Source organism: Myotis daubentonii, chromosome X (assembly GCF_963259705.1).
Source record: "Myotis daubentonii chromosome X, mMyoDau2.1, whole genome shotgun sequence".
NCBI classification, from domain to species: Eukaryota; Metazoa; Chordata; class Mammalia; order Chiroptera; family Vespertilionidae; genus Myotis; species Myotis daubentonii.
The window spans coordinates 115,821,846-115,843,961 of record NC_081861.1 but is presented as its reverse complement, the minus strand read 5'-3'; the positions used below and the strand labels follow the sequence as shown (position 1 = coordinate 115,843,961).

Genomic DNA, 22,116 nt, shown 5'->3' with positions numbered 1-22,116 from the left:
ACCTACTCCACTGCCATCTTGGATCTTAGCATTTGCAGTTCTAACTTGAATGTTGTAAAAAGATGTATCTCATTCAATAAGGAACCATTATCTTTCCAATAAATGGTATTTACCACTTGTTTCTTTTCAGACAACCACCGAGAATGACATTTCAGAGTGAAAACACTTCCCGTATCATTCAGCCAACTACAATTAGGTTAACGGTAGAAGGTTCCACACATTTGTTTCAGATGATGTGGTTCTTCAGGATCACTTCAGATTTCAAAATCTATTATCCTAAGGAGGAATCACTTTTGTTTCTTAATATACAGAATATAATCTGAGAGTTGTTTAAGTTAAAGAAGATATAGGGATAGTGGTAAGCCAGCTTTTTACTCATCAGTCTTGGTATGTGAGTTTAAATAAATGAAAAATGATGCAAAGTAAATCTTATGAAATAACTTTCTATATAGAATGCCAAGATTATGAAAGGAACCATAAGTATCATCTTTAAAAGTTTGTGTGGCTTTCCTTAAGTAAAATTTTAAACAATAGCTAACAGGGAAATACCATGTGTGGCAATCTATAAATATAAAAGGCTAATAAGCAAAGTGTCCCCTTGGGAGTTCGACCAAGAGACTGGGAGTTCGATTGCTCGCTCGCTATGATGTGTGCTGACCACCAGGGGGTGGTGTGGAATGAAGGAAGGCCCTGACTGGCAGCCGGCATCTGGGGGAAGGAAGGCCCTGGCTGGAAGCTGGAAGGATGGCCCCAGCTGGCAGCCAGAAGGCCCCGATCAGCCCTGATCACTGGCCAGGCCTAAGGACCCTACCCATGCACAAATTTTGTGCACCGTGCCTCTAGTTTATTATATAAAAATCTGTCCTAATACTTAGGCCTCATGCAAATACTCTACCATCTATTTATTTGGTTCTTTCATACCCATACATTTCTTTCTCATAAATGGTTTATAACTGAGTATTTCCTTCCAACATTCTAGGATTTCCTTTTGAAATGTAAGTACATTTTATAAAACATCTACCATTGTATAGTCAAGCTAAAGAGACTTCTCAATATTGAAACAACACTCCTCAAGTATTTATGTAATCCTCCCAAATATAATGTATTTAAAAGATCAGAAATGCAGGAAAAGCAAAGTAGTTTTACTGCCCTGCAGCATGTGCTTTTATAACTGTGTTTAAGAAGTATATAAAATTTTAAGACTTGTGGGCATAAATCATACAGTTTTCCATTGAGAGATGTATGTATTGAATCTTTTATTATTAAATGATGAATAGTTCAATATATACAACTAAAGGGTGGGTTGCATTCACCATTGTGGACCAGTTTTCCACTGGCAGGTTTTCTTTATTCCCTCTCAGATCCCCATATTCCACAGATTATTTTTTTATTTTATGCAAATATAGATCTTTATATTGGAAATACCTTTTAAAAAATCACATTTTGACCTAGAATACATAAAAATACAGTTCTGGGTACTCACTATGAAGATATCATCCCTACCTTCAATGATTAACCTTTACATATTAAGTCATTCATTAAATATTTTTGACCATCCACCGTATACCATATATTAAGTGTTGAGTATAGACATAGACTAAAAAATGGGCTGTTTTACCCAATTGCTTACACGGGTGAAATAACTTAAAATTTCTTTATATTTTGAATGTGTTTATGTTCGTAATCACCTATCACAAGGTAATTCTTTTTAATGGAACTGTGTTTTTACTTGCTTATATACTGCCTCTTTAACAATAAAGATTTTTATAATGTTAAGAAAATATAAACATTAAAGGGCTGAAAGAAAATTAAAATATATCAAAATATAAGTTTCAATGCAGTATTCTTATAGAACATAAAATACAGAACTAAACTTTTTGGTAAAATAGCTCATAATTTAAGCAAAATTTCTTATGTGGGATATTATATACTAGAGGGCATCATTTGAGAAAATAGGCACTGTCCTCAATAATTTCACAACATAGAATAACATTAAAATTGTATACATTTTCAATATTGTATTAACTTAATTTTTTATAAATACAATTTTTATAAATATAAGAATATGTACAAAATCTTATACCTAGCAATATAGAATACCATTTTAAGGACAACAAGAACTCTATATAGCCACAGCTTTCTAATATTGAGCCATGTATAGTGATTTGAAGAACAAGAAACTTAGCACTAGCAAAACAACAACAACAAAAATTAAGATATATGACTAATATAAATTATAATAAGAAAAAATAAATTATAATATCGTTTGTAGCCATATTATTATTATCTCCCAAAATCTCCATGTGTACAAATTATAGGATAATGGGTACCTCAATTTTAAGTTGAATATACAAGAAAAAACATACAATTTTCCCTTGATGCAAGAAATGCACTGGGGTTGGGGGAGGATAAACAATTCACCTTATGAAATTATTTTAAATGAGCACTAGCTTCATTTTTAATAGTAATAATTCTAATGGGAATTTAAAGATTACATGATATGCTTGTGTATGTTTCTATTCCATAGAAGAATATTTTGAAGTAAGTACATTTAGTACTTATTTCTAATAAGTACTTATTTTCAACAAGTACATTTAGTACTTATTTATATTAGTACATTTCACAGTTAGTGAAGTGGAACCAAAGTCATGGAATAATTTCACAAATATCCTGCAATTAGGGAGTGACAGGGTTAAAAGGATACACTTCTTTTGGGTATCCTTGGAATTAGTATATATAAGGTACAGACATTACAGGCCTATTTTATGGATGACAATTTAAAGTAAGAAATAATATTTGTCTAACATAAATTCACTTCAAAATTCGGAATTTATATTAAAACACTAGATTTTGTGAGTAATAAATATAAACAGGTTATATTTGGTCAAAAATATTATAAAGTTCTGACATACTCCAAAATATATATTATATAGCTTTAAGTTTCTGAATACTTAGAGGACACATAAAATACTAGTTTTCAAGAACACTATAGAATCCTCTTTATCTAAGATCATATGCCAAGGAGAGTGAACACTACATCATCTTTCAGATCAGTGAAATTTGACAACCATTCAGTCTAATTCAATGACAATTTTCAATGATGAGATTAAGTTAATACTGGAACATAGCTGACATTTGAATTTTCACCCTAGGCTTTTTAACTACTCACTTTGGATTTGTGGTTTCAATAATGTATAACAATAATCTTATTTTCTTAGTGCAATCTCACATTATACATTGAAATTACTTGGTAAAATAATTGCCACTTTGTCATAGACAATTGATGAGAGTGTTGTACTGAACGTAATTATGAGATCTACAACTGTGTCAGCTAATACTAAATCAGTGAAGTCCTGGCATATGCCCAGGATATATTTCAACACTCAATAATGGTGGAGTACATTCCATGAATTCAAAAAGGGATTGAGTTCAGGTGATGGACACACAATCCTATATAATAAAAGGATAATATGCAAATTGACCCTAACAGCAGAATGACTGGGAAGGACTGGTCACTATGACACACATTGACCACCAGGGGGCAGATGCTCAATGCAGGAGCTGCCCTCTGGTGGTCAGTGCGCTCCCACAGGGTGAGCTCTGCTCAGCCACAAGCCAGGCTGATGGCTGCCAATACAGCGGTGATGGTGGGAGCCTCTCCCACCTCCTCAGCAGCGCTAAGGATGTCCTACTGCAGCTGAGGCCTGCTCCCCGCTGGCAAGTGGACATCCCCCAAGGGCTCCCAGGCTGCTAGAGGGATGTCTGACTGCCAGCTTAGCTTAGGCCCGATCCCCCAGGGAGTGGGCCTAAGCCAGCAGGTGGACATCCCCCAAGGGGCCCCAGACTGTGAGAGGGCACAGGCCAGGCTGAGGTCCCCCCCCACTGAGTGCACAAATTTTTGTGCACTGGGCCTCTAGTAGATTATAAAGATGTATACCTGAAACTTATATCATGTTATTATTAACCAGAGTCACCCCAGTAAATTTAATTTTAAAAAGACATTGAGATTCATAGAGTATAAACATGGAAATATTGGGAATCAAGATCAGCCAATGAGTAGAAGACAGATAACATAATGCATATAGAGGGCAGTTTAAAACACCACAGACAATTGACACAGAAAAAGAATTCAACAAAATCCAATACTCTTTTTTTGATAAAAACTCTCAGCAGAGTGGGAACAGAGAGAACATATCTCAACATAATAAAGGCTATATATGATAAACCAATAGCCTACATCACACTCAATGGACAAAAATTAAAACATTTTCCCCTAAGAACAGGAACAAGACAGGGATATATGCTTTCACCACTCTTACTCAACATAGTACTGGAAGTCCTAGCCAGAGAAATGAGACAAGAATAAAAAACAAAAACAAAAAAAACATCCAAATTGGAAAGGGAGAAGTAAAATTGTTATTATTTTCAGAGGACATGATATTGTCCATAGAAAACCATAAAGACTCCACCAAAAAAACTACTAGATTTAATAAATGAATTCAGCTATGTAGCAGGATACAAAATTAACACGGAGAAATCAATGGCATTTTTATACACCAATAATGAACTCTCACAAAGAGAAATTTTGAAAAATCTCATTTGCCACTACAACAAGAAAATTAAGATATCTAGGAATAAACTTAACCAAGGAGGCAAAAGACCTGTACTCAGAAAACTATAGGACATTGAGAAAAAAGAGATAGATGAAGAAATAAACAAGTGGAAGAATACACTGTGTTCATGGATTGGTGGAATCAACATCATTAAAATGTCCATACTACCAAAAGCAATCTATAGGTTCAATGCAAATCCTATTAAAATACCAACACCATATTTCACAGATCAGGAACAAACACTCCAAAAATTTACATGGAACAAAAAAGACCCCGAATAGCTGTAGCAATCTTGAGTAACAAGAACAAAGTTGGAGGAATCACAATGCCAGATTTTCAAGTTGTACTACAAAGCTACTGTAATCAAAACAGCCTGGTGGTACTGACACAAGAACAGGTATATACTTCAATGGAACAGAACAGAGACCCCAGAAATTGATCTAAGCCTTTATGCTCAATTAATATTTGACAAAGGCGGCAAGAGCATACAATGGAGTCAAGACAGTCTCTTCAGTGAATGGTGTTGGGAAAACTAGACAGGTACATGCAAAAATAATGAAAATAGACCACCAATTTACACCATACACAAGAATAAACTCTAAATGGATAAAAGACTTAAATGTAAGTCATGAAACCATAAAAATCTTAGCAGAAACCATAGGCAGCAAAATCTCAGACATCTTTCGTGGCAATATGTTTACCAATAAATCTTCTAGGGCAAAGGAAACTAAGGAGAAAATAAACAAATCGGACTACATCAAAATAAAAAGTTTCTGCAGAACAAAATAAACCATCAAAAAAGTGAAAAGAGACCCCAATGTGTGGGAGAACATATTTGCCAATGATACATCTGGTAAGGGGTTAATTTCCAAATATATAAGGATTTCATACTACTTAACAAAAGGAAGACAAACAATCCAATTAAAAAAATGGGCAAAGGGCCTAAATTGACACTTCTCCAAAGAGGACATACAGATGACCAAGATACATATGAAAAAATGCTCAAAGTCACTGATCACCAGAGATGCAAATCAAAACGACAATATGGTACCATCTCACACCTGTCAGAATAGCTACCATCAATAAATCAACAAGGGCAAGTGCTGGCAAGGATGTGGAGAAAAGGGAACCCTAGTATAGTGCTAGCGGGAATGCAGACTGGTACAGCCACTATGGAAAACAGTATGGAGTTTCCTCAAAAAGTTAAAAATGGAACTGCCTTGTGACCCAGTGATCCCACTTCTAGGAATACTAGTACAACCTAAGAAACAGAAGCATCAATCAGAAAGAATATATGCACCCCTATGTTCATAGCAGCCCAATTTATAATAGCTAAGCTCTGGAAACAGCCCAAGTGCCCATCAGTATATGACTGGATAAAAAAGCGGTGGTACATTTATACCATGGAATACTATGCAACAATAAAAAAGAATATCTTACCCTTTGAGACAGCATGGAGGGACCTAGAGAATATCATGCTAAATGAAATCAGTCAGTCAGAGAAAGACAAGTATCACATGATCGCACTCAAATGTGGAATCTAAGTAACAAAAACTGATGAACGGAGTGGATCCGTACACATGGAAGCATGGAACAGAGTATGGAATCTCAGAGGGAAGGTGGGTGGTGGGAGGTAGTTAACTAACGACCTTGTGTGCATATGTGCATAATGATGGACACAGACAATATGGTGCTGAAGGACTGGGTGGTGGTTGAGGGGATAAGGGCCGCTGGAGGAGGTTAATGGGGGGAAAGTATTACATATGTAATACTTCCAACAATAAAGAATTTTTAAAATAAATATATAAATAAAATGCAATAATGAATCATGACAAAATAAACAATTTTAAATGACTCAGTAAATATTTCTTTTTATTTGAGAGAAGATGGGCTTTAAAGCCCATATTACTGAATTCAGAATGCCTGGTGAAAGAGACTACTCACAAACAAGGGTGGAGAAGGGCAAAGAATGATAGAATGGCAATATGAGAGATGTTTTCATGTTTTCTGCGATTTTCTCTATAAACTTCAACCAGTCACAAATAAATGGAAGCCACAGATACTGTCCCCACCCACATAATAGGGTATTTTGAATTAAAGTTCCTTAAGAAACTACCCGTTTAAGAATAAAAACCCTGATCTCTCTGTCCCCTGAAAGCAGATGTGATGCCCTCCCTGCTTGTGAGGGCCGAGAGACCACCTTATTGCAATAGTTAAAAGAATGCAGAGTGGGAAGCTTATATAAACAAGCCTTGTAACTTACTACTCAAGCCCAAACTTTGTTTAGATTCCTCACCAAGGAATACCCAAACTTGGCTTAAATTCCTTTCTGATGAGCACTGATTTTCTCTGTCCTGTCAATTTCTCCCAAATTTAAAGTTGTTATGTTCCGTTTGTCTGTGTGCTTTGTTTTTCTTTGTTGTTGTTGTTGTTGTTGTTTTCTAAAAAGCATAAAAAGGTGAAAGGTGCCTGGTTTGATTATTTATTTGAGCCTCATTTTAGAATCTGAGCATTATATTATGGTTCTCCCATGTACACATATTAAATTGTATCTCCTGTTAATCTAGTCTTGTATCTTTTTTATTATTTATTATCAGTACAGTCATAAGAACTAAAGAAGGATAGAGGGGCATTCTTCCCCTCCTCAGCAATACAATTTATCTTGGCCTGGTGTGTAGAGAAGCATAACCACTTGGTAGAGACATTCATCCCGTGTCACAGAATTCTGTACTGCCTTCTTTATTTGCTTTTTGAAATCACAGCCACCTTTATTATACATGAGCTTTGCTCTCGGCAAGTATTATAATAAAGGTATCGCTGCACTTAAAAGTACTTTCTTCTCAATGAGTGGTTTTCAAAAGTAAATTATTGATAGCAGGGAAAACTTCATGCTCAAAAAGCCAGCAGAGAGAATGCAAATCAGAACATAAATGTGGTGTCAGCATTACAGAGCTAAACTGTGAATAGCATGTGAGTAAGATAGCAAGTTAGAAGTCAGGATAGAGGAAATTGAGGCACAGGGTCGAATTAGTAGGTTGCTAGTTTAGAACCAGAGAATGTGTTGCAGAAGTGTAGGCCAAAGTAGAGGAGACCCTATGAGGGAAGAAGTCAAAATGAACTTTATCTAAGAAACTACCACAAAGTAGTCTTTAAAAAGGAAGCTTATAAGACCCCTTTAACAGCAGGTAGAGCTAATCTTTTCAAGAAATTTTAAAAATTAGGTTTGTGGATAGATTTTCAGAATTGGGAGGCTCCTCATTACATTGGTTCCATTATACTCAGAAGCCTTTCTGGAAGGTTTTACCTTTTACAATTTTTTAAGTTGTCTTGGTTACTAATTTAGATACTCTATATTCCATTGTGTTAATTTTTATAATTTATTATTTTGCATAGACTATAATGATTTCATTGATATTTTATAATCAACATATAGTTCAGTGTAGATTCCATTTTTGCTTTCTATAGCTCTTGTGCTTATGCTTAATATTTTCTTTCTGTGTTTAAATTGTATATTTTTGCTTTTCTCCTCTTTTTCCTGAATCAATTTATAAGAGATTAGTCTATTTTATTACTTTATTACAAACTAGAGGCCGGGTGCACAAAAATTTGTGCACTCAGGGGGAGGGGGGGGTCCCTCAGCCCAGCCTGTGCCTACTCACAGTCTGGGACCCCTCGTGAGATAACGACCCGCGGGCTTAGGCCTGCTACCAGGTGGCAGAGGGCAGGCCCAATCCCTAGGTGCAGCCCCTGGTCGGGCTCAGAGCAGGGCCGATTGGGGAGTTGGGGCGCCTTCCCCTGTCATGCACAGAGCAGTGAGATTGGGAGGTTGTGATGCCACCCTCAGTCACGCTCAGGGTAGGGCCGATTGGGGGGTTGGGGCACCGTCCCCTGTCACACTCAAGGCAGGGTCGATGGGGAGGTTGCGGCGCCACCCCCTGTCACGAACAGAGCAGGGCCCATCAGGGGGGTTGGGGAGCTCCCCCCTGTCACACACATAGCAGGGCCCAGCAGGGGGTTGAGGAGCTCCCCCGTCACTCACAGAGTAGGGCCGATAGGGGAGTTGGGGCACTGCCCCCTGTCACACTCAGGGCAGGGTGGATCAGGGGGTTGTGGCGCCACCCTCTATCACTCACAGAGCAGGGCCAATCAGGGGGTTGGGGCGCTGCCACTGTCACACTCAGGGCAGGGCGATGGGGAGGTTATGGCTCTACCCCGTCACACACAGAGCAGGGCCCGTGGGGGGGGGGGGGGGCAGGGGTTGGGGCGCCGCACCCTGTCACACATAGAACAGGGCCAATCAGGGGGTTGAGGCACCGCACCCTGTCACACACAGAGCCGCAGGGCAATCATGGGGTTGGGGAGCTCCCCCGTATCAGGCACAGAGAGGGCTGATCAGGGGGTTGGGGCGACTTCCCCTGTCACGAACAGAGCAGGGCAGATAGGGACGTTGTGGCCCCGCCGCCTGTCACACACAGAGCCGCAGGGCGATCAGGGGGTTTGGGCGCTGCCCCGTCATGCTGATCCTGGTGCCGGTAAGCCTCTCGGCTCCGCTGATCCCGTTGCTTGGAGGCCTCGCGGCTCCACTGATCCCGGTGCTGGGAGGCATATTACCCTTTTACTATATAGGATAGAGGCCTGGTGCATGGGTGGGGCTGGCTGGTTTGCCCTGAAGGGTGTCCTGGATAAGGGTGGGGGTCCCCACTGGGGTGCCTGGCCAGTCTGGGTGAGGGGCTGAGGGCTGTTTTCACGCCGACTGAAGCTCCCAAATGCTCCTTTTTTTCTTTTTATTCTGGGCCAGCTTTAGCTCTGGCTCCAGCTCTGAGGCCTCTGCTGCTGAAAGAAGGTATCTGGTTTGTTTCGGTTCTATAATCGAAACAATGTATAACTCCAGCTCTGAGATCCCGGGCTCGCTGAAAGCAGGTTTCTGGGGTTTTGTTTAGCTTCTATATTTGTTGCAATGTTTCTTAAACTGCAAGCTCAGAGGCCTGCAGCGGCAGGCGGGGAACATTGGAGTCCTCTGTCACTGAAGCAAGCAAGCCTCATGTTAGTTTCATGCTGCCTGGCTGCCAGCCGCCATCTTGGCTGGCAGGTAATTTGCATATCTCCCTGATTAGCCAATGGGAAGGGTAGCGGTCGTACGCCAATTTCCATGTTTCTCTTTTATTAGATAAGACTAGAGGCCCGGTGCACAAAAATTTGTGCACTCGGGGGAAGGGGATGGTCCCTCAGCCCGGCCTGTGCCCTCTCGCAGTGTGGGACCCCTTGGGAGATAACGACCCGCGGGCTTAGGCCTGCTCCCGGGTGACAGAGGGCAGGCCCAATCCCTAGGTGCAGCCCCTGGTCGAGCTCAGAGTAGGGCCGACTGGGGAGTTGGGGCGCCACCCCCTGTATGCACAGAGCAGGGCGGATCTGGAGGTTGCGATGCCACCCCTAGTCACGCTCAGGGTACGGCCGATTGGGGGGTTGGGGCACTGCCCCCTGTCACACTGAAGGCAGGGTCGATAGGAAAGTTGCGGCGCCACCCTCTTTCACACACAGAGCAGGGCCCATCAGGGGGTTGGGGCGCTGCCCCCTGTCATGCACAGAGCAGGGCTCATCAGGGGGGTTGGGGTTCCATACCCTGTCACACAAAGAGCAGGGTCGATCAGGGGGTTGGGGAGCTCCCCCCGTCACGCACAGAGTAGGGCCAATAGGGGAGTTGGGGCACCGCCCCCTGTCACACATAGAGCAGGGCGGATCAGGGGGTTGGGGCGCTGCCCCCTGTCATGCACAGAGCAGGGCCCATCAGGGGGGTTGGGGCTCCGTACACTGTCACATACAGAGTAGGGCTGATCAGTGGTTTGAGGAGCTCCCCACTGTCACTCACAGAGCAGGGCCCATCAGGGGGTTTGGGGCACCGCCCCCCGTCACACACAGAGCAGGGAAGATGAGGGGGTTGGGGCGCCGCCCTCTATCACCCACAGAGCATGGCCGATCAGGGGGTTGGGGTGCTGCCACTGTCACACACAGGGCAGGGCCGATGGGGATGTTATGGCTCTACCCCATCACACACAGAGCAGGGCCCGTGGCGGGGGAGCTGGGGCGCCACCCTCTATCACCCACAGAGCAGGGCTGATCAGGGGGTTGGGGCACTGCACCCTGTCACACACAGAGCCGCAGGGCGATCAGGGGGTTTGGACACTGCCCCCTGTCACGCTGATCTCGGTGCTGGGAGGCATATTACCTTTTTACTATATAGAATAGAGGCCTGGTGCACGGGTGGGAGTGGCTGGTTTGCCCTGAAGGGTGTCCTGGATCAGGGTGGGAGTCCCCACTGGGGTGCCTGGCCAGTCTGGCTGTGGGCCGTTTTCAGGCTGACGGTTGACTGAAGCTCCCAACCGCTCCTTCTTTTCTTTTTTTTTTTATTCTGGGCCAGCTTTAGCTCTGAGGCCTCAGCTGCTAAAAGCAGGTTTCTGGCCTTTGTTTACCGTCTGTATTTGATACAACGTGCAGTCCGGCTGGCTGAAGCCCAGCTGAGTAAAGCAGGTTTCTGGGGTTTTGTTTAGCTTCTATATTTGCAACATAGTTGCTTAGAGTTGCAGCTGAGAGGCCAGCAAGTCAGGCGGGGAACATTGGAGTCCTCCGTCACTGAAGCAAGCAAGCCTCCCTGTTTGCATCAGCTGCCTGGCTTCCGGTCGCCATCTTGGCTGGCAGTAGATTTGCATATCTCCCTGATTAGCCAATGGGAAGGGTAGCAGAGTGACACCAATTTGCATGTTTCTCTTTTATTAGTGTAGATAGCTAGCTTTTAAATTTAGTGTCTCTTCTTTCTAACTCATTTATTTCTTCATTTATCTTTTATTTCCCACTTTCCTCAGAGCATTTTTTATTTTTGTAACATTTATGGTTGAAAGCTTGAATTAATTTACCTTTTGTAAAAATGAAGATACAGGCAAAGACAAAAATTGAACCTCTAGGGAAAACCTGGACCATTTCGTATGGGTTTTCTCATGGAATAGTTTTTCCTCCACAAATTTGGGTTTGTAGTCTTGACTTCTTATACAACATATTCTAAATTAATCAAATTGAATTTTTAAAAGTGTTATTAACTTATAGTTATAATATTAAATCAAAGAGTACACACTTTAAAATTTCTTTTTGTGTATTTAATGACATTTTTGTTGCATCCTAATATATTATCCATTTTTTTGTTTATACATATGGCAGAACAATAGATGAATGGATACAAAGACTAAGGTATCAGTTTTCTACAAACTCCAAGCAGAGAAGGCCATGATTTGAGAGTAACTGCATTTTTTAGATACTTATAATTGCAACTGCTGTCCAGTCGCCCCTGCACAAGGTTAGAACTTTCATCAATTAAGATAGCAGCTCTCTTTCCTCTTGTCTCTTTAGGTTTAGCAGTGGTAAAGGCTATTAACTCATGCTAGTCCCTGGGTGCTTTACCATTCATTGTCATTCTTTTAATTCTGCCCACATTTTTAAAGATATTCCTTTCATACAGTACCTTCAACTTTGTCTTTGTATAAGACATCTATTTCATACCAGGACTGTTAATGGTACACTTGGCTTCATGAGATGAGTTGGGTTGGGATGGTGACTGTATCAGTGGATACTTCAATGGACTAAAGATTAAAGACTTTCCCTGCCTGAAAGTCACCAGTTAGGTCCACTCATTTATCACCATTCCCTAGCGTGATTCTCATGAATGGCAAAGATAGAATTTTCTGAATGCCTGTTTGAGAGCTCAGATTTGGATTATTTAAATTAAATTATAAACTACTAGAGGCCCTTCTGTATTTATATATTCACTTAACACTCATCTTTTAAAATTGCCACATAAATCCTGTTTGGAATTTGATCAACATGAGTTAAATCTATAGATCAATTTAGGAAGAAACAATACCTTCATAATATTGAGTATATCAGGTTTCTCCTGTGATTTTTCCCTATAGTTTTTTTTTTAATTTTAAGTATTACAGAATGAGGAAAAAAATCCCATAGGAAAAAATGAGCAAAAAACTTTTAACAAAAGAGGATATTCAAAAGTTCAAGAATAATATAAAAAATTTTCAACCTGAGCAGCAATTGGGGAACTTTAAATTAAAACCAATGAGATACTAATACAAACACCAAAAATACCTTAAATTAGAAAGTCTAATAATGCCAATGCAAAGATATGGGATCACTTGAACACTCACAATTAACTGGTTGAAATGTAATTCACTGAAAATAGTTTGGCATTATATATTAAATGTGAAAGTGTAGAATTATTATAACCCAACAATTTTGTTCTCAGGCATATAACTAACAGAAATACATTTCTATGTTTGACAAGTCTGCCTGCCTACCTATCTATCTATCTATCTATCTATGAGAATATTCATAGAAGCTTAATTTTAATAGCCCAAACTAGAATCAGAAACATCTGTAATATTGTCAACAATATAAATAAATAAATAAATAAATAAATAAATAAATAAATAAATAAATAAAATCCTATATAATAAAAGCCTAATATGCTAAGTGTCAGGTCATCCATTCAACCAATCAAAGCATAATAAGCTAATGATATGCTAAGGCTGCTCAACCACTCACTATGACATGCACCGACCAACAGGGGACAGACAATCGACCAGTCAACCAGTTGCTATGATATGCACTGACCACCCGGGGACAGACAGTTGACCAGTTCACCAGTCGCCATGATGTGCACTTACTACCAGGGGGCAGATGCTCTTACTGGTAGGTTAGCTTGCTGCTGGAGTCTGGCCGATCAGGACTGAGCAAGATGAGCCGAACACACCCTGGAGCCCTCCTGCCATCCCTCCCCGGCTGGCCAACCTCCCGCTTCCCTCACTGGCCCCAATGGTGCACTGGTGGGGTTTTTCAGCCTGACCTGAGCCCTGTCGCAGTCCGAGACCCCTCAGGTAATGTCTGCCTGCCAGCTTAGGTCCGGGACCCGTTGCTCGCTGATTCTTACTGCTCAGCTCACTGCACTTTAGCTCCCACCACCGCCACTACACTTGCCACTTGTGAGCCCAGCTTCTAGCTGAGCGGTGCTCCCCCTGTGGGAGTGCACTGACCACCAGGGGGCAGCTCCTGCATTGAGTGTCTGCCCCCTGCTGGTCAGTGCACGTCATAGTTACTGGTCGTTCCGCTGGTCATTCCACCGTTCAGTTGATTTGCATATTAGGCTTTTATTATATAGGACTAGAGGCCCGGTGCACAAAAATTTGTGCACCCGGGGGGGAGGGGGGACCCCTCAGCCCGGCCTGTGCCCTCTCGCAGTCTGGGACCCCTTGGGAGATAACGGCCTGCTCCCGGGTGGCAGAGGGCAGGCCCAATCCCTAGGTGCAGCCCCTGGTCGGGCTCAGAGCAGGGCCGATTGGGGAGTTGGGGTGCCAACCCCTGTCATGCACAGAGCAGGGCGGATCAGGAGGTTGCGAAGCCCTCAGTCATGCTTAAGGTAGGGCCGATTGGGGGGCTGGGGCACTGCCCCCTGTCACACTCAAGGCAGGGTCGATGGGGATGTTGCGGCACCACCCCCTGTCACGCACAGAGCAGGGCCCATCAGGTGGTTGAGGAGCTCCCTCCTGTCACTCACAGAGTAGGGCAGATAGGGGAGTTGGGGCACCACCCCCTGTCACACACAGAGTAGGGTGGATCAGGGGGTTGTGGCGCCACCCTCTATCACCCACAGAGCAGAGCCGATCAGGGGGTTGGGGCGCCACCACTCTCACACTCAGGGCAGGGCCGATGGTGAGGTTATGGCTCTACCCCGTCACACACAGAGCAGGGCCAATCAGGGGGTTGGGGCGCTGCACCCTGTCACACACAGAGCCGCAGGGCAAACAGGGGGTTGGGGAGCTCCTCCCTATCAGGCACAGAGCAGGGCTGTTCAGGGGGTTGGGGCGCTTTCCCCTGTCAGGAACAGAGCAGGGCGGATAGGGAGGTTGTGGCTCCGCCCCCTGTCACACACAGAGCCGCAGGGCGATCAGGGGTTTTGGACACTGCCCCCTGTCACGCTGATCCTGGTGCCGGGAGGCCTCTTGGCTCCGCTGATCCCGGTGCTGGGAGGCATATTACCCTTTTACTATATAGGATAGAGGCCTGGTGCACGGGTGGGGGCTGGCTGCTTTGCCCTGAAGAGTGTCCTGGATCAGGGTTGGGGTGCCCATTGTGGTGCCTGGCCAGCCTGGGTGAGGGGATGATGGCTGTTTGCAGCTGGTCACACCCCCTTCAGGGTGGGGGTCCCCACTGGGGTGCCTGGCCAGTCTGGGTGAGGGGCTGAGGTCTGTTTTCAGGCTGGCAGGTGACTGAAGCTCCCAACCGCTCCTTTTTTTCTTTTTTTATTCTGGGCCAGATTTAGCTTTGAGGCTTGGCTCCAGTTCTTAGACCTTAGCTGCTGAAAGTAGGTTTCTGGCCTTTGTTTAACTTCTGTATTTGAAACAATGTTGCGATCCTGCTGGCTGAAGCCCGGCGGACTAAAGCAGGTTTCTGGGGTTTTGTTTAGCTTCTATATTTGTAACATAGTTGCTTAGAGTTGCAGCTCAGAGGCCTGCAGCTGCAGGTGGGGAACGTTGGAGTCCTCCATCACTGAAGCAAGCAAGTCTCATGTTATTTTCAAGCTGCCTGGCTGCCGGCCGCCCTCTTGGCTGGCAGTTAATTTGCATATTTCCCTGATTAGCCAATGGGAAGGGTAGCAGTCATACGCTAATTACCATGTTTCTCTTTTATTAGATAGGATTATTTTTCTTGTCAATGAAACTTTATGGGGTAAGCTGTTTATACATAATGCACACCTATTTTATAAAATCATCTATTCTTTGTAGGGTCAATAATTAGTAATTGCTCTTAAATCTACATGTACATAGATTTACGTGTGTATATATACACATATATAGTTTCTAACAACATAATGTCATCTTTAGGCCCCCCAGCAGAAAGCACCATGACTGAGAAGGGTGCCCACATAACATCTGGCTGTGAAAAGCAGCGGGTTCCTGTCTGCAGGGAGAGATAGCTGGAAATTCAGGCACCCTCTTAAAGAGCCAACACACAAAATTCCCTGTGGAGCTACCCACCTTGTGCTCTGGCAGAGGGAGAGCAGAGTGGACTGAAGCTGTGTGAGCAGAAGTCAGGACTGGGCATTTGGGGTTAGGGCTTAGAAGGCAGACACTCCCAGTTTCCTGGGCTGAGTCATTCCCTCACCCAGCTGAGGACATTTTTCCCACACAGACATTTGCCTTGCCTGGGGGGAAGACTATTGGAAAACACCTTGCTCTGAAACTTAAAATAACAATTAGCCTCCAGGCAGAAGCAATGGCCCGCCCTGATGAAAAAACTCTCCCCACACCTGAGGATGATGGCCTGGGGACAATTCAACTCAGAATCCTATCAGTCTATAGGCAGAGGGAGTCTCTGGAGGCTTTGAGTCTTCACCGGATCTACTTAGTCAGAAACAGCATTTGACAATGTCCTGTACTAGAGATTGAGAGGCATAGAGGATCTACCCAATACATATTCACAAACCCAAACAGACAGCCAATATAAGGAGACAAAGAAACAACACCCAAATGAAAGAATAAGAGAATTCTCCAGAACAAGAGATAAATGAAGCAGAGATAAGAAATTTATCTGAAACAGAGTTCAGAGTAATAATGGTAAAGATGATCAACAGCATGAAAAAAGATATAGTAAAAATGAAAAAAGAACAGTCGGAAATAAAGAATGACATAGCACAAATAAAGAACACATCAGAATGAATACACAGCAGATTAGGGGAAGCTGAGCATCAAATCAGTGAATTAAAAGGCAGAGTAGAAGAAAATCACTCAGAGAACCAAAAAAATAAAAATAAAAACAATTAAAAAACAGGAGGACAGCTTAAGGGAGCTATTAGACAATGTGAAATGTAACACTATTGAATAGCAGGTGTGTCAGAAGAGGCAGAAAGGGAGGAAGGGATAGAGAACGTGTTTGAAGAAATAATGGCAGAAAACTTCCCCAATCTGGTAAAGAAAAAAGTCACACAAGTTCAGAAGACACAGAGAACCCCAAGCAAGAAGAACACAAACAGAACCATTCCCAGACACATCATCATTAAAATGCCAAAAATTAAAGACAAAGAGAGAATCTTAAAGGCAGCAAGAGAAAAGAAAACTGTTACCTACAAAAGAGCTCCCATAAGGCTCACACCTGATTTCTCATCAGTAACTCTACAGGCCAGGAAGGAATGGCATGAAGTACTCAAGATAATGGAAAGCAAGGATCTGAAACCAAGATTACTATATCCAACAAGGCTATCATTCAAAACAGACGGTCAAATAAAGAGCTTCCCATACAAAAAAAAAAAAAAAAAAAAGAGAGAGAGAGAGAAAAGAAAAAAAAAACGCTAAAGGAGTAAAACAAATATCATGTTAAACAAAAAAAGTCAGAAAAAGGTTAGGAACCATATTATTTCACTCATGAGTGGAAGATAAAACTGAAAGTAACAATTGAACAAACAAGAACAAAAACTCATAGGCACAAACAATAGTATGGCGGTTACCAGGGAAATAGGGGGGTGGTTGGGAGGTAAAGGTCAAATATTTGGTGACAGAAGATTATTTGACTTTGGTGGTAGGCACTCAATGCAATACACAGATCATGTATCATAGAGATATATACTTGAAACCTATATAATCCTATTAACCAAGGTCACCCAATAAATTTAATACAATATTAAATGAGCTACATCAAAATGAAGAACTTCTCTTTATCAAAAGACACATCTGAGTGAGTAAAAATGTAATCCACAGAGACAATACATGAAACAAATTACTCATATCTAGAATACAGAAATAACTTATAATTTTGATGAAGTTCAAGTTAACTTTTCTCTTTTTGAATTATAACATTGGTTTTACATCTAAGAATATTTGGTATCCCAAAGTCACAGAGATTTTCTTTTGTGGTTTCTCTGTTTTGTTGCCAGGATTTCTTTTGTTCTTATATTGAAAACTGTCAAATTAATAATTGTAACATATATAGGTAACCTACAAATTCATAATCAATAATCAGTATGTGAAAAAACAAGATGCTTATTAAATAATCTATGTCTATATTAATTCACTATTTTTAGGAGATCTAACAAACTATTTTTTAATGTGACATTTTATTGGTGAGATTGCTATAAAGTAGAGTGAATCTGATACTGTAATTCTTTGAATTTTCTGCTGTTTCCTTTGATTATATATTTTGTAAATAAATATGGGGAATTGATCTAAAAAGATCAATTGATCTAAAAAGATTTTTGTGTATAAATTCCAAATATCTTTAAACAATTTTTTTAATTTACATGAAATTGATTTTTCAAAAGGTTCTATTGGACTAGTAATGAGGCAAACATTCTAGACTATTCTATTCTGTCTGCAAAAAATTTAAAAATAAGAGTTAATCACTTTATAAAATAATTAAAATATTTAATATTTCTATAATTTTCATAGGCTAAATATGACAACCCTAAATTCAGAAAATCAACTAATGCTGCACAACCTTCACTTCCATTTCCCATATGTTGTTCTCTCTGTGCCATATAAACTGAACAACATTTGGGTGTGTATACATCATTAAAAATCTATCACTGATTATGGTTGTTTTAAGAGTATGTGACCAATTTATTTGGATTTATCCTTGAAAGAGAGCTATAATATAATTAGGAAGTTACTCAAAGTGCCTTATAAATGGTTGATTAGAAAGATTGCAGGAAGTTAGTAAGAAAGGAGACTGCTTCTGCCTTAACTGATTTGGCTCCGTGGATAGAACTTCGGCCCATGGACTGAAGGGTCCCGGGTTCGAGTCCGGTCAAGAGCACATAACTTGGTTGCAGGTTCCCTGGCCCTGATCGGGGTGCGTGCAGGAGGCAACCAATTAATTTGTCTCTCTCACTATGATGTTTCTCTCTGTCTATTCCTCTCCCTTCCACTCTCTAAAAAAATCAATGGAAAATAGCCTCAGGTGAGGATTAACAAAACAAAACAAAAAACAAACAAAAAAAGGAGACTGCTTCCAATGCCCTGACAGAAGGGAGGAATCTCAAATTCACTCTGCAGAAACAAAAACTCCTATAATCTCCACACTTATTTGTTGACCTTCTTATAGTACCACACATGTATCTAAACTAAATCAAACAGAAAAATAAAAAAACAAATTTGCAGTTCTTACCATGGGATGAAATAGTGATTTTTCTGTGTAATGTTCATACTTGGTTGTGGTGTTAAGTATTGGCTGAATTCAAACAAACTTTATCATCATCATGTTTGAATACACTTAATACTTATAAAAAATAATAGTCAGTCTAGTAAAAGCCATTTGTTGCACAGAACACTGCTAAGAGGAACTGAGTTCACCACAGGACTTATTTTGTCCACCAAACATAACTGCATTCAGTAAAATTAGAAAACAACATTTAGTTGTGTCAGGTCTAGGTCACGCCTTCCCCTGCCCTCTGTGGCAGCAGGCATTGACTTCCTGAATTATATTAGCCACAAGCAGAAGTACATGAACTACAACATGTGATCTTAATAATAACTGCTTTGATTTATAAGAGAACAAGATGCTTTCTCTGAATTTGGGGCCCAAGCCCTCAGTCAAATTTTAAACCTTCTGTCTCATGGTGTCCAGACTCTGTCCAGGTCTCCACTTACATTATTTTTCTGCAAGACCCGCAGCGCCTTGTTGACATTGTTCAGGGCATGAACTCTTGTGGATCCTTTTTCTTTTGGCTGAAAACAAAATGAAACCATGTTATTCCCCAGAAGAGAAATTGAACAATTTATACATCTCTTGACTAACTTTGACTATTTTGAATGAATACAGGCTGTGAGGGATTAATATAATGAATTTCAGTGCTTTGGGATAATTGTACTTGTCATAGGACTTTCTTAACATGAATCGACCATTCCTCAAGAAAAATGATAGCATTTCTTCTTCTTCACAAAAGATATATTTGGTTAAAATCTCTCCATCATTCTACAGCCCATTTGGGGATTACTGTATGACCACCAATAGAAACATCAGCATGCATAAGGACATTTGCTAGTAAATAGATAAGTGAGTTAATTTTTATACTTTTTAAGAAAGTTTAAAAGAGGTGTAGGCCTAGCAAAATTATATAATATGACATAAATTTAAAGAAAATGATTTCTGTGACTATAATCTTAATTATCTTAGTCACTAAAGCTCAAACCTCAATCACTTTTAGTTTTTAACCCTCACTCTCAATCCCAAAAGTCATATCATGTCTGGTAATTTTTAAACTGACATTTGCATAGTTCATCACAATATATGGATGAATTTACTTATTCAGTTGTGGAGCTTTAGAAATTTTACTGCTATGGTGTCTGCCGTATTTACTCCTAAAATGAGATCTACCCACTTAATAAACATTTAAGTGCACAATAAAGTATGTTTGACTATAGGCACAATGTTCTGCAGCAGACCTCTAGAACTTATTCATCTTGCATAACTAAAACTTTATACCTGTTTAACAGCAGCTCCCATTTTCTATATCTCATGTTAAATGGTATCACAATAAAATAAATTAAATTTAAAAGGTTATTATATTTAAAAGCCATTATAAAAATACATTCAAGCCTGGCCAGTGTTGCTCAGTGGTTGAGTGTCAACACATGAACCAAGAGGTCAGGGCACATGCCTGGGTTTCAGGCTCAATCCCCAGTAGGGGGTGTGTAGAACACAGTCAATTGATGATGTTTCTCTCTCATCGATGTTTCTATCTCTCTATCCCTCTTCCTTCCTCTCTATATAAAAGTCAATAAAAACATACATTCAATAACAAAGATACCAAACATTGAAAGTGAATATCTATTAATTGACATAAATTGTTACTGAAAATTTTCACTTTCTTTTTCTCCATGTGATAGACTCTGCCAAAATGAAAATAATATTTTGAGATTGTTCTATTCACAAATAGTTCCTGTATTGCTAGTTAATTCAGTAATTGGTAAATTAGTGAATTTTACTAGATCTCATAAAATTATGCTGAGTTTGTTTGTGATATGAAATTCTCCTAAGGCCAATGTGAACTTTCTTATAAATAAGTCACATACCAGTTTTTGATTCGTGAGGCCTTCTAGAAGGTCCAGGAGGCGACTCCCATCCTGCAGGTCACTGAAGAGGTTTTCTATGTGCTGCTTCCCAAACTGAAATATGAAATATACCCAATTAATCAAAACATGCTTCCAGTGATCCATTTCAATGATTATGCCTCTGAAAATTTTAAGCTATGTTTAAAAATATTTAATATATCTAATTCTTAATCTGTCAATGATGATAGGTGAAAAGAGAACCTCCAAGTAAAAAACAAAAAGCAATATATCATCATTACACTAAATCTACATATATATATAAAAGCCTAAGTGACCAGCTGATCGGCTGGTAGCTATGACACACACTGACCACCAGGGGGAAGATACTCAATGCAGGAGCAGAAACCACAGGCATGGAAACATGGAACAGACTGATGAATCTCAGAGGGAAAGGGGGAGGGGGCATGGCGGGAAGAGATTAACCAAAGATCTTATATGCATACTAGAGGCCTGGTGCATGGATTCATGAACCAGTGGGGTCCCTCGGTCTGGTCTGCAGGGATTGGGCCAAAACTGGCTCTCCGACATCACCCAAGGGGTCCCAGATTGTGAGAGGGCACAGGCCAGGCTGAGGGACCCCACTGGTCCATGAATCTGTGCATCGGGCCTCTAGTTATTTAATAACAAGAGTTGGAAATCTGTAGCTTAAATGATCTAATTAACTCCACTTTTTTAGTGGTGATTCTATGAAGAGGAGAAAAAATTTTAAAGATACAGGCAGGTGGGCTTTGGCAGGGAAGGAAATGTGCAAAGAAACAAAGACCACATATAACGCCCTTGCAGATGTATACAATTTAACTGTTTTATTTACTTGGAAACATAATACTTAATTTTAGAGGGTTTACCATCCTTCACCCATAAAACAAGCTTTTTCTGTATATACATTTTATGTGCTACCTCAGAATGACCCATTCTCATATTAGACAGCTCAACATTTTTTTCAGACTTTCATGCTTTTATTTATTTTAATTGTTTTATTGCTTAATGTATTACAAAGAGTATTATATATGTCTCCTTTTTTTTTCTCCCCTTGACCCTCCCCTAGCCTCCGATGTCCCCCAGTGTCTTGTGTCCATTGGTTATGCTCGTATGCATGCATACAAGTCCTTTGGTTGATCTCTTATCCCCCCTCTCACCCCCCCAACCCTCCCCAGCCTTCCCACTGTAGTTTGACAGTCTGTTCAATGTTGCTCTGCCTCTGTATCTATTTTTGTTCAACAGTTTATAATGGTCTTAATTATCCATAAATGAGTGAGATCATGTGGTATTTTTCTTTCATTGACTGGTTTATTTTACTTAGCATAGAGAGCTCAAATTAAAAAAAATATATTTTATTTAAATTGAGTTGA

General features: G+C 40.8%; 1 protein-coding gene across 3 annotated transcripts in view; it reads right to left on the bottom strand.

Annotated features, from left to right (window-relative positions):
• DMD (dystrophin) overlaps nucleotides 1-22,116 on the bottom strand; it is a 2,282,236-nt gene that overhangs the window by 1,860,805 nt on the left and 399,315 nt on the right. For all 3 annotated transcript variants that reach the window (XM_059679269.1, XM_059679268.1, XM_059679270.1), the window contains exons 3-4: nucleotides 20,729-20,821; nucleotides 19,304-19,381 (exon numbers count right to left, since the gene is read on the bottom strand). In XM_059679269.1, coding sequence (XP_059535252.1) covers nucleotides 19,304-19,381; nucleotides 20,729-20,821 — 171 coding nt within the window. The remainder of the gene's footprint in view (nucleotides 1-19,303; nucleotides 19,382-20,728; nucleotides 20,822-22,116) is intronic.